General features: G+C 44.1%; 1 protein-coding gene across 2 annotated transcripts in view; it reads right to left on the bottom strand.

The window, feature by feature from the left end:
* Positions 1 to 4,593: 4,593 nt before the first annotated feature.
* The window catches only part of HTR4 (5-hydroxytryptamine receptor 4), a 211,990-nt gene continuing 202,632 nt past the window's right edge, over positions 4,594 to 13,951 (bottom strand). The window contains exon 7 of one of the 2 annotated variants that reach the window (XM_056124494.1): positions 4,594 to 4,773. In XM_056124494.1, the coding sequence (XP_055980469.1) occupies positions 4,686 to 4,773 (88 nt within the window). In that variant the 3' untranslated portion in view covers positions 4,594 to 4,685. The remainder of the gene's footprint in view (positions 4,774 to 13,951) is intronic. The other variant, XM_056124495.1, reaches the window with a different exon arrangement.

Genomic DNA, 13,951 nt, shown 5'->3' with positions numbered 1-13,951 from the left:
CTCTCCTGACTACCTAATTCCCTCCATTGTTTCCACATGGAAATCGAGGCTCAGAAAGCAGAAGGGAACAGAGGAAAACAACTGCACAGGTAAGCAGCAAAGCAGAAATTTAGTCTGGAAAAGGAAAGTCCCAAGTTGAGGCTGGATGGAAAATATTAGGTGACAGAACTGAAACACTTGCTCACTGCTCTTCCCACCATAAGGTTTAGTACATACATGCTCGAGGAATTCAGTCAGGCCCTTGGGGCAGTCCTACGTGTTCCAGACTACAGGCTCTGAAATTTGATGGCTTTCTTTTGCACTCCAAATCCAGACTTCCAAGTCTGTTACCTTGATCTCATCACCAGTTCTCTCAGTTCAGGTGTGTCCCTCTGAGATTTCTGTACTTACAAGAACATTAAGATAATTAAGTTAGGTAACCCATGTAAGAAAGTTCCCACAGTGCCTAGCAGAAAGAGCTCATTGAATGTCAGCTTTTCCTATTATTTAATGTCACACAATTACTGTACTATGTTTTGGAGAGAGCTGAAAGTCAAGGTCAAACAAAGATAAGGGAAAACCCGATCCAAATCAAGCCCAGTGGGAGCTAAAAGTAGAGCCAGGGATGTGACTCGTGATAGAGGTCTTGGGCCTTGTCCCTGACACACATTAAAAAATAAATAAATAAATAAATAAGGAGTTTCATGTTCTTTCTCCTTCCAACAAGAAAGGCAAGTTGTCATTAATTCACATTAATCCAGAAAGCTTAAATTTCTCTCCAGTAAAGTTTAAGCAGTGGCCAAGCTGGAAGTGTTGGCTCCCTTAATGACCGTGTTTGGTTTCCACTTATGTACCTCTGTGACCACTTTCTATTTATGGCAAGGAATATTAATTTTCTATTTTGGGTTTCAGTGTGTTTTTAGAATTTATATAAGTGGAAATTTGAATTGACTTTAAAAACTAAGTACATAGTGGAAAACTCAAGTCATAAACTTGGTAAAAATTCTCATGGCAGCCCTTGGAATATCCACAACAATCCTCTTGGCTCCAATAGGTTCTCTTCCTGTAGATTAGAGAATTAAGCAAGGCTGGCTGAGGACCGGGGGGGAAGTTTTCCAGATCTGTTTAAATTTAAATAAAGTATTTAGCCTCAGTTTTCTAGACTGGGTGGTTAAGAGTTTGAAAATTATGGCTAAAAGAAGCAATATACACCAGACTTTTTTCCCCCCCATCAGGGTGGCTTTTACAGAAGTATTTTCACCAGAGCACAGCAGAGGAAGAGAAAAGAAGAGAAACATCATCAAAGATACACCAAACAGAGAAAATAACTAAACAGCACAGCACTGAAGAGAAAGTACTTTGTCCTTACTTGAAGACAGTATTAAAAGCAACTTAGCTATAGCCTTTCCCTAGAACCCCTGAGCACCCCCTACCCCCCACCCCACCCATCTCCATTCCCCAGATAAACAGGACAGAGCAAGGTAGCAGTAGGATGCAGAAATGTTGGTGAGAAAACAAGGTGGAAACTCAGAATGTTTGTCCAGATTGGTTGTCAATTCAAGAATTGGTCTTCAGCTTCTTCACTTTTGAGTTGATGCTTAGGAACGCTAAGGGGGATTTTCATGATTTTCCTTGTAATTCCTGTGATCTGGAGAATCTGCCTAAGAAGATACCCAGATGAGCCGATGTCCCAGGTGTGGGATCTTATGGTGGCTGCTTCCACCATCCATGTAATTAGTTGCTAAGACACCCTGGACAACATGACTAGGGGCATGAGCCCTCTTCCTCACGAGTGACTCATCTGGCTTCTACAGTCCTCCAAAAAAGATGGGGTCCCTTTAGGAAGAGGGTAAGATAGAGATCTTCTTCTTAGGACAAGCCCCAAGTCTTTTCTTCTCAGTCTTCCATCCCCACAAGCTTAGACTACCTGGATTTTGAAAGTCAGAGATTTGAGTTGGGTGCAACTAGCCAGTGATTGTGTGAACTGAAGCCAGAGCAGGATTGGTTCTGTGCTGTGAACCTCCAATTTGGTCGTTGGGGACCCCCTTGCCCACTCTGCTCGGGTAGCAAAATTTCCAGATGAAGTGGATCTGAAGAGAAGACATCTTCTTGATAGTGTGATGTTCTTCCTGCTGTCATCAGGCCTGGGGTGCCTGGGTCCTCACAGACACTCATCTCAAGCTAGTCCACAGAAGCACTTCCAGTCATCCAGAAAGGTAGGCAATGTTAACAAGATCTTACTTTCTCTACCTTGGTTGCAATATGTGAATAGCTCTGAGATCCACATTGTCATTTGAATATGGGAGACCTGTCACTGAGAAATATTATTTTACATAAGTAGATATGCCAGCTGGGAAGAAAAGGACTTCAGCAAGTCTGAAAGCAAGTCTGCTGCATTTATCGACGTGTATAAGTGCACATAGGTAGTAAATAGATGACGATGGGGACACAAAACAAAGCGTACCAGCTGCCTCAAAGCAAAAACCAAATCATTTCAAGAGGGTTTTTTGATCAGCAGCCTAAAGAAAGTCCACTCATTGGGGTGGCAGGGGGAAGCCTCCGAGTCTCCCCTTGGCAATGGGCAATGTCCTCCAACATAAAATAAGCAGGTAGGAGGGGATCATCAGTTGGGGAATTTGGAAATATGAAGTGCTAGTAAAAGATATAAGAAGATGGCAATTCCAGTTCCTGCTTAGGCAAGAGGCAAATGCCATTTCTCAAGAAGACTCTGATGAAGATTTTGCCAAAAGGGGTGAAATATCCTGCCTGCAACCAGGCCTGTTTTGGCACAGTGACTTGAAAGCCCCTGAAATGTGTCTCCTGGGAGTCAATTCACTTTACTTCTCAAAAGATGAGTTCTGAGACAATCCTTACAACATTCTCAGCAACACAGCTAGTCCTTTTCCTAGGAAGACTCCTTCCAAATGATCACAAGGTCAGTGTGTCAATGAGAAATGTTCTCTTTACACATGTGTGTGGTGTGTGTGTGTTTGTGTGTGTGTGCATGCATGCATGTCAGCCAGATCATTTATAAAGATGCTTTTTGATAACAGATCCCAAACCAAAGCCCAAACAGCTTCCAAAGTCTACCTCCCAGGGGGAAAATATATATGTATATATATTATTTATAACTGTCACTGTATCACTGTCATCCTGTTGTTTATCAATTTACTCAAGCGGGCACCAGTAACGTCTCTATTCATCCCAGCCCTGAGATTTTAGCTACCTCTCCTCACTCGTCTTTCCCAATGATTGGAGAATCTTTCAGGGTCAGGGGAATGAGATCTGTTATAGTTATTGATTTTGGCATATCAAATACACCATGGGGAGCTTGCCAGGCTCTGCCCATGAGGAATACTTTCAGTAGCTTGCCAGACTCTCCAAGAGGCATATATATATATATATATATATATATATATATATATATGAAGTTGGAGGGTTAGCACAGCCGTAGGGCATTTGCCTTGCACGCTGCTGACCCGACTGACCCGGGTTCAATTCCTCCGACCCTCTCGGAGAGCCCAACAAGCTACCAGCAAGCTACCAAGAATATCTCACCCGCATGGCAAAGCCTGGCAAGCTACCCATGACATATTCGATATGCCAAACACAGTAACAAGTTTCCCAATGGAGATGTTACTGGGCCCGCTCGAGCAAATCGATGAACAACAGGAGGACAGTGACAGTGACAATATCTCTATGATTTATTGCCTACTGTCTCTGAACTCCATCAAACATAGTATGATAATCATGGAAAATGGGTAGGAAGTGTTTTATGAAGTGTTGCACAGCCGTGAAGTGTCTGGAAAGCAGCCTGGAACGTGGCGGCAGTTGGGTAGTGGAGGTGGGCTGTCAGGGCTGGATCCCTGGGGGCAGGGAGGGCTCTTGGCTGCCCCTCTCTGGGGTGCTCTGAGTGAAAACAGCTTGGTGCAGAGTGTGTATGAGTGTGTGTATGTATGTATGTATGTATGTATGTATGTATGTGTGTGTGTATGTGTGTATGAGTGTGTGTGGCTACACACCCAAAATCTTCAGACTTCATTTGTCAGCCACTTTGGTAATGGAAGTCAGACCTCTGGATAGTTACAACATATTATATAATCTAACTTTCACTAATTACAAAGTGTCTTAACTAATTCACCCTCCAAAGTATGTCCAGAAGAAGATGATCGGAATCAAGAGGGAAGCAGAGCTGTTTGATTTAAAATGAAGACTTCAAAGGGTTGGTCGCTGGTATTTATCACTGTCTTCCAACAGCTAAGGAATTTCAAGGGGTATTGGGGTCAATTGCATGGCCCCAGATGGAAGCTGACCAGTGACTTATTTGTATCCCAACAAAGGAAAGAACTTCCTTATGAAGACAGCTTCCTGCATTGGAAAGAAATGCATCAGGAGGTAGTGAGCATCTCTACCCTTCAAAGCATAAAACAGGCACTGACCAATCCCCAGGGGTTCTAGGAGGACGCCACTCCTGGGTTGGTAGGGAGGCTGGATCTGACAATGCCTGAAATCCCTTCTCAACTCTGCACTTCTCCACACTCTGGACTCAGATCTTCTTGGTGCTGTGAGGCACGGATGTTCACAGAGCCCTTGGCTCCACTGCCTCACTGGTGGTCATGAGGGTCAGGATAAATGCCAGGGAGTCTTTCTCATGCAGCCATGAATGGGGATTAATGGATTAATTTAGATATCAGTCATGTCCTCAGTCAGAAGCATGATTCCAGGGACTCAGGATCATTGTGGATGGGCAGCTTCTCAAGTTCCTGGTGATGTCCACTGTGCAGAACTGTGTACCTATAGAGCAAGGAAAAGAAAGGAAGAAATTCAACAAGTATCTTTAAATTGAACAAAAATGGGGCATTTCCATTACTGTTGGTATTTCTTTTATTATTTATTTATTTTTATTTTTATTTTTTATTGAATCACTGTGAGACACAGTTGCAAAAGCTTTTATGTTTGAGCTTCAGCCATACAATAATCGAACACCCATCCCTCCACCAGTGCATATTTACCACCACCAATGTCCCCAGTGTCCTCCACTACCCCACCCCCATCCCAGTCCTCACCATGTCTCTATGGCAGACAATTTCTCAATTCTCTCTCTCTACTTTTGGGCATTATAGTTTTGCTCAAATTTTTCCACCACCATTCAAAGCCTGACTGGGGAGGGTAGATGCTAGATAGTTTATTTTCCATTGCTCACTTTGAATATCATGAGAGGTCGCATGGCCGCAAAATGCTTATGGAACGCTAAGGTTGTAAATGGTTGGGTTCCAGAGACATCTCTGTAGGGCACTAATCCATTTTGGGATTCAACTGGGAGTCTCCAGACCATGGCTGTTCCATTGTTCACTTTGAATATCGTGAGAGGTCACATGGCCGCAAAATGCTTATGGAACTCTAAGGTTGTAAATGGTTGGGTTCCAGAGACATCTCTGTAGGGCACTAATCCATTTTGGGATTCAACTGGGAGTCTCTGGCACTAAGTTGGCACTCTGAGGTAGAATGTGGGCGTGACAGCCAGGATGCAGAGTGGGAAGGGAGTCGGGGAAAGACAGCCCAATTCCTCTGCCAACGCCTGCGGCCTGGAGACTTAGTCCTGGAACCCGCATACCTGGGCCTTGCTTGTGGAAGCTTGTGGTCACCGGGATTCCATCTGGAGCAGGCGGGGAGAGCGCGCTAGCTCCATCTGGGGTGCCCCGGTGGAATTGGCTCAGTACAAGGCCTGGAGAGATCTCTAGTGCTGCGGTGTCTTCCGGGACTTGCTGCTGTGCCCCACTCAGTGTTTTTTATTTTAATTTTATTGAATCACTGTGAAAAAGTTACAAGCTTTCATGTTTGATCAAACACTTATCCTTCCACCAGTGCACATTCCCTACCAACAATCTCCCCAGTATATTCCCCTTCCCCGTCCTCCCCCTGCCTCCATGGCAGACATGATTCCCCATAATCTCTCTCTACTATTGGGTATTATGGTTTGCAATACAGACACTGAGAGGTCATCATGTTTGGTCCCTTATCTACTTTTGGCACACATGTCCCATCCCGACTGATTTCTCCAGCCATCATTTTCTTAGAGATCCCTTCTCTATTCTATCTGCCTTCTCCCCTCCGCTGATGAGGCAGGCTTCCAGCTATTTGCAATCCTCCTGGCCCTTGTATCTACTGTCCTTGGGTGTCAGCCTCACATTATGTTATTCTACACTCCACAAATGAGTGCAGTCCTTCTATATCTGTCTCTCTCTTTCTGACTCATTTCACTTAGCATGATACTCTCCATGTCTATCCACTTACAAGCAAATTTCATGACTTCATCTCTCCTAACAGCTGCATAATATTCCATTGTATAGATGCACCAAATTTTTTTTAACCAGTCATTTGTTCTAGGGCACTGTGTCCCACTTGGTGTTTCTTTACACATTTTTTGAGGCCACAGTGAGTGGGTTATGGGAAGAGTGTGTTACTTCAAATAGGGATATATGAAGAACAGCATCTTGTTGATGTGAAGATGGAGAAGCTAATCCTCCAGGCCCTTGTTTCTAAGTTTGGAAGCCTGCCTCAAATGCAGGGGGAGGAAGGAAGTTGGGATAGAGAAAGGACCTCTATGACAAAAATAGTCAGAAATTAGACTAACACCCAAGAATAGTCAAGATAAGTACCAGGAGGTTTACTCCATGGCTTGGAGGCCAGCCGCACACGCTAGGGGAAAAGGCAGCTCAAATAGAGAAGGGAGCATCAAATAAAGGCTATTAGGAGGATCCTCCCAGGATGGGAGGTGGATGCTGAAAGTAGACTATAGACTGAATTTGATTGCCACTCAATGCCTCTTTTGCAAACCACAGAAACCAAAAGGAGAGAGAGAACAAAAGGGAGTGCCCAGCCACAGAAGCAGGGTGGGATGGGGGGGATGTGGGGGTGGGAGGGATACTGAGATCAGTGGTGGTGGAGAATGGGCACTGGTGGAGGGATGGGTACTCAATCATTGTATACCTGAAACCCAAGCACAAAAATTTGTAAGTCTACAACTGTACCTCATGGTGTTTCACTAATAATTTTTTTTTAAATTTATATAAAAAAAGTCAGAAATTATCACTCTGAATAATAACTGTGTGCTGAAAGTAGGTAAAGAAACAAACAGGATAACCTCTCAGTATCTTTATTGCAGACCATAATGCCGAAGAGAGAGAGAGAGAGAGAGAGAGAGAGAGAGAATGCCTGCCTGCCATAAAGACGGGTGGGGGTGAGAGGTGAGGGGGTGGGAGGGAAATGTACACTGGTGGAAGTATGGGTGTTGAAATAATGTATGACTGAAAGCAGACTATGGACAACTTTGTAACTGCGCATCTCTCACAGTGATTCAATTAAAAAATTATTTTAAGGAGGAGGAATTAAGCTGGAACTAGAATCAGACTCCTTCCTCTCTCTCCCCCCCCCCCTTTTTTTCTCCTTTATCTTCCTCTTTCCTTCTTGGGCCATACCTAGAGATGCTCAGGCTCTGAGCTTAGGGATCACTCCTGGCGGTGCTCAGGGCACCATCTGAGATGCCAGGGCAAACACTGCACCTGCTGAATCTTCAGCCCTGGAACCCAGGTTTCTTTCCTCTTAATAACTCTGTGGGTCTTTGTAACTCATCAGAATGAGCACTAGACAGCATCTCAAGGTGCGCCTGAATACAAAAAGTTCTCCCTATCAGGAAATGTTCTGTGCTCAGCCAATCTATCAGAGAGCACTGAGGAGCAAAGCTGAGCCTGGAGACAATGGAACTGTCTGTTACTCTGGCTCCTTTCACTGACATTTGGAGCAGTAAATCAACTGGGTGAGTGGAACAGCAAGTTGATTTGAAGTGTCACCTAAAATCTGCTACCTGACAACTGCTTCTCTCTCTCTCTCTCTCTTTTTATCTCTCTCTCTCTTCTTTTTGGGTCACACCTGGCGATGCACAGGGGTTACTCCTGGATCGGCTATGCACTTAGGAATAACCCCTGGTGGTGCTCAGGGGACCATATGGGATGCTGGGGATCGAACCCGGGTTGACCGTGTACAAGGAAAGCCCCCTACCTGCTGTGCTATTGCTCTAATCCCTCACTTTTTTAAACCTGCAGTACAGCACTGTTGTATTCAATACGTTAATCGTATTGAAATCAATCTCAACAGCAGACCAGTTTGTCATTGATAACCCAGATTCCTATACTTGGCAATTATTTCTGTAAAAATTCTGTACAGTTAAAGAATGCCACAGTCAAACACACACACACACACACACACACACACACACACACATTTCTTCTGTCAGCATCCTCTCTGCCTGTGGTTCCTATGAGCTTTACCCCAGGACTCTTTCTGAGCCAGTCAGAGGAATGATTTCCTGGAGCATCTGTGAAGCTTCCCAACTCTTGCACAACCAGCCTCCAGGCAGACCTTCCCAGGCTCCCACCAGCCATCACCTCTTCCTCAAATGTCTATTTGACCCTGCTGGTTCCGTCTTCTAAGTTTCTAAGTCTTTGTGGTTTGTTCCCTTTTTCTCTTCAGCCCTGGAACTAGATGTTACTTCCTTCAGTTGTATTCATAGTGTTTTAGAGCATTCTTCTATACTCTCTAGGTAGTTAACACTATATGTTTACTCATCGATTTTTATATTGAAATATTGTTCAATAGCTGAGGGACTTTCTGTCTCCTCTTTAGATCCTCAGAAAGATAGATGTCAGGTGCTTTTTCAGGAAGAGCGGCAAGTGCTAAAGTCCTGTGACTGCATCCCTTCTGTACTTCTGAGGACTCTGGGAGTGCAAGGCTGAAATGGGAAGAGAGGAGGGGATCTCAGAGTTGAGGTCAGTAACCAGGGTAGGGTACAGCGGTTATGGGGCACTGTGTGTAGACCCCACTGGACTTTGGCTTTTACTATAGTCAGAAGGTCTAGGGATGAGTTTGGGCAGTGCCCTAATGCCATCTCAGTGACACTCTATTCTGATGCCATCTCAGTGACACTCTATTGAGAGCAGGTGGGATGGAGGTGGGTGTGAACAGGGTGAACAGCATGAAGGTTAGGGCAATATTCTGGCTGAAAGATTATTGTCAGAGAAATGATTTGATACAGGCTGGGAAATAAAAGACTCTGAATACAGAAATAGAACTTAATTCTCACCAGGTGGTGAGAAAATAAAAAGGTTAGACTCTGGATACACAAACGGAACTTACTGCTTAGATCTACCAGAAATTTGAGTCTTCCTGACTTTTCTGAGACTCTGTCTGGTGCATTTGTGTCTCCCTGCCAGGCAGAGCTTGGGTATGCATCACACACCTTACCCCACCCATCGGAGTCTGCCTGATCTAAATTAAACCAGGCTCCCCCATGGCTCAGCTTTGTGATATCTGGCAAGTGACTTCACAGCCTCTTCCCACTTTACTCCCTCGAACAGTTTGTCTACACCTGTGCCACCTGGTGTTGCTGGTGGACAAAACAATGTTAGATATGAAGAACTGATGGCCTCACAGCCTACTAACGTAATATCCTGGATCATACAAAACGAAACTCTGTAAACTCTGTTTACTTCTCTTCATAGTTCTCTATGTGAGGAGAATATAATAATGATAATAAAATACATCTGTAAAAGTTTTACTAGATGATTTTCCTCTTTTTCCCCTTTATGGGTAAGAAATTCCTTTTAAGGAACTCATGATATAGAGCAGACTTTCCCAAAGTGGGAAAGTGGGTGCTGGAATGATCCTGATTTAGGGATCATTGGTAGCCCTGGGTGTAATTGGGGAGCACTTTGCTTAAAAAAGGTATACTTTCAGGAGATCACAGAGCCATATTTTTATTTGAAAAGGTGGTGGTAGTCCAATATTTTTGGAAGCCCTCGATAAATAGAGAGAGGCATACCAACTTTGCCTTTCTCCCTTCTGAAAATCACAAGCGCTCTCTCACTAATGTGCGTGCCTAAGCAGACATGCTGTATTTCCCACCCAAAGCTACTTTGATAAGTAGCTTTGCCAGTCAAGCAGACAAGGAGCTAAGATCTGTGTTTCCCAGAGAGTTAACAATCGAGGAATTTCTGAGCATCATGGTGAGAGCTGCAGGGTCTTGCCATGACCATAGTCAGACTCTGATTGTTGTCCTAGTTATCATTGTCTAATGACTTGGAAACAAGTTTTTGAAAAGGGGTTCTGAACTTAGTGCTCCTGTAAGACAGCTCATGGTATGTAAGGTGCATGGTATGTAAGATGTCTTTGAAGGAGATGTGTGTGAAGGAAGGAGTCATGTTCATGATAATAAGCTCAGCTAACCAAAGAATTAGGTTGTGTGCCAGGCTCCATCTGTAATGGTCCCATGTGTAATCTCATTAATCTCATTTGCTTTTCACAAAATTGAGCAATAGCTCCTACCCACTGACCAACTTTACAGAAGAGAAAATTGAGACCCTGAGAAGTCTCAATTGAGAAGCAATGAGAGCCCTGTGTCCAGGATGGCCATATTCATATCCTTAAAATACACTCCCAAATCTTTGTCCTGTTCATGGCCAATAAGTCACTTTCATTGGTGACCAATGGCAGCTTCTCATTTCTACACAGAATTCCACCAGGAGGGTTATGAGTGACTAAGTGGGATTTCTGTTTCTTGCATTAGTGGGTAGCTTGCCGGGCTCTCTGGAGCAGAGAATCTAAAGACTACCTAGGAGTGACTCTTACAGGCAGTAGCTCTTGAGAGGTACAGGAGAATACATGGAGAGGTGCCCTGGTTATGGATGGTTATGGTGGATGGATGTTCCCTCCACAGTAATGAGGGAGATACTCAGAGAGAGGAGAGCTCCAGTGGAACCTAGCCATGCTTGCAAGTTCCCAGTGTTTTGATATGTTTACTTTAATGGCAAATAACCAGTCAAATCTGGGATCATCTGTATATCCCCCAACTTAACTCACTCTGTCCAGTGAGTCAAACAGCAATTAAATACAATTCAATATATGTAGCATCGACAAAGAATGTAGCGAAGGGCTGAACATACACTGGTACAGAGATCAGAACTGTTAAGGAAATGAAGGCTTAGAAAATGTGACTTTCCCAACATCTGGACACTAGTGACCTATGGGAAGCTTAAGAGTGTCTCTTGAAGCAAAATCCCAGGTTTAGAGATTGTATCTGGTATTGCCTATCTCTGTGATTTATTCCAAATGACCTGAGTTATGCTTATTAAATGAGACAGTGCACATAAAATGCTTAAGAGAACAGCTCGTGAGGATACCCTGCAGATAGAGCCGCATCTGCTACTGAGCACTCCCCAAGTTTCTGGTACTGTTTGATGAACATAGTAAAACAAGAAGCTAGTGCTTCACTTCTCAGTAACTGATCAAAATGTTTGCTCATTCAACTACTGATTGCAGGAAACTCAAGATGGCCTTCTCAGCCAAGAAACAACTGAAAGACTGTCATCGGGAAAAAAAAAACAGCAGTCTCACCTGTTTGTTCAGTGTAAGATCTTACTTGCAGGTGCGCAGGAAAAGAAAGCAGAGACCAGATGGCTGGTGTATCTGGGCAGTTTTCAGTCCACAAGAAAAATCTCACTGTTGTTTCCTAAGCAACAGTAAGGCACGAAGTGCCACCTTTCAGCTAGGTTCTTCCCTGCTTTGCATTAATTTACTCGAACATGACAGGAGTTACATTGGGTTGGGTAATTACCTGAGTCTACAATTCATTCACTGAGCAATTAGCATCTCACTTAGACCAGTCTGCATGCAGCAATTAGTTGCATAGTAATAGCCCCTCTGCCTGCCTGGTCTGGCACTATAAGGAAATGATCAAACTTGATTGTACATCACCCAGGCCCTCCTTCACACAGAGATTATATAACAGGGGCACGTGCAAGATGTTTTCATTATTAAAATATGAGGTGTGGGCTGGAGAGATGAGATAGGGGTTAAGAAGCTAGCTAGCTTTGCATGCAGCTGAACTGGTCAATCCCTAGCATGATATATCTTCCCCTAAGCACTACCAGGAATGATTCCCAAGCACAGAGCTAAGTAAATACCCTGAGCATCACTAAATATGGCTCCCAAACAAAAAGATAGGATCAAATAAAATGGGAGGTATTTAGACTTAAAGCTTTTTAACCTCAAAGCAGTTTCCTGAAAGCAAAGCTCTATCACCTGGAACATTGGATGACTTCTACAGGGTCAGGGAGGAATCACACTTTCAAATTCCTTCATATATATACATATTTAATAAAAACGTATTTGATGTATCTACTACTCTCTGGAACTGTACCAAGCAATGAGAAAAGATCTCCACAATCTCTGTCCTCATGGGACTCAAAGTCCTGCAGGGGGCACCTCTGTTACTGGAATCATGTCCAGGGGTCTGGAATGAGAGGCATTGGTGGTGCTGAGAGTGAGACTCAGGGGTCTGACCAAGGGTAGTGTGGCAACATGGTGTGACTGAGAACATGATGGAAGAGGTGGGAATTCACCAGGAGGAAGAGTACTTCCTTCCCATAATCCTCAGAGAACAAGGATGTGAGTCTCAATGCCACTCTGGAGTAGCTTTGTTCTGGGCAGACACTCAGGGTGGTTGGGTAAGCTTCAGGCTTCCCTTTAATTATCAGCAGAGCCCAGACCCAAAAGGCCCAGCTCTTCCTTTTGACTCAAGCATGGTATAGTTATGAAAAGAAGACAGTTTCCGGGGCTGGAGTGATAGTACAACAGGTATTGCTGTGACCAAGCAGTATTTGATCACCAAAGCACCACCAGGAATGATCCCTGAGTGCAGAGCCAGGAGTAAACCCTGAGCACTGCCTGATGGTAGCCCCCAAGCAATAACGGCAACAAAAAAGGCAGTTTCCTTGAACTGTGTTTCCCTTTGGTTGCCCCACTCCACCTCAATCTCCATGCACCCCCCAGCATAAGAGGGGCTCACAGTCTCCTCAAGGTGCTTCTGCATTGCAGGACCCATATCTGGGGCTTTTTCTGCCCTCTGTCTGCCACTTGAGGGATGAGGCCGCGTGAACAGTAGGCATTGCCTCCTGACTAGAGCTGAGTGCAAAGTTAGAACACCCCAAACTACAGGAACAGTGTAACTGGGGTTTCTGCTCAATGAGAAATGCAGGATTGCCTTGGGAACCAGGTTTGGCAAGGCTGCCCTGAAAGAGAGTGGTGACATTCAAGTGTAGAAATGGAAGAACTGCTGGTTCCTGAGAGTACTCTTGTTCCTTATGTGAGACTCCGAAAAGATTAGTCAACTTCCTGCTGCCTGGCTCAGTGAGTTATGCCTCTGTCTTTCCAACAACTCTCAGCTTTTTTTTAGGAAGAATGAACGCACTAAGAACATTTGGTAAATGCTGACTCACATACTTGAAAGCATGCTACAATCTCTCTTCTTTCCACTTAGTAAAGAGATTTAACTGTCAGACTTAGAGCTAACTAAGGATGTGGTCTGTGATGCTCTCCTAGCCTACAGCATCTGAAGGTCAGCTGAGGCAACCTGCTGGGAACTGTTTCTCCTGAATATAAGACAGTGTCAGAAGGGTCTGTCTAGTTTTCTCCTGTTTGGTAATGATCATGTGAGGAGAATGAGATATCGAGCTATGGCAGCTCTTCTGTGACCATTAGGGGATCTTCCCAAGATAAAGACAAACAGCTAGGAGGCAATATGAGAAACCCTCCAGTATTGTGAAATTAATGATTTACCTTCCCTGAAGCTGCCAAGCTCTGAACTTTCTATTTGAAAATTAATAAGTGTAGGATTGTTTATACTTAGTTAGATATGTTAGTGATTACCATACCAGTGTTCTAATTAAGCAATACCCAAGATGCCTGTGTATCAAGGACATAAAGACTTACCACAATTTAGTCACATCTAAATCCTATTCACCTTTCAAAACCCGTCAATGCCCACCTCCTTTCAGACAAGTCTGATACCATCCATCAGTACTTATTGTTTGGAATAACACAAATTACCTGCCAATGGGATGTCTGGCATCCTGACACT

This window comes from Sorex fumeus, unplaced genomic scaffold, assembly GCF_029834395.1.
Source record: "Sorex fumeus unplaced genomic scaffold, SorFum_2.1 ptg000051l, whole genome shotgun sequence".
In the NCBI taxonomy this organism is placed as follows: Eukaryota; Metazoa; Chordata; class Mammalia; order Eulipotyphla; family Soricidae; genus Sorex; species Sorex fumeus.
This window is presented reverse-complemented; position numbering and strand designations above follow the sequence as displayed.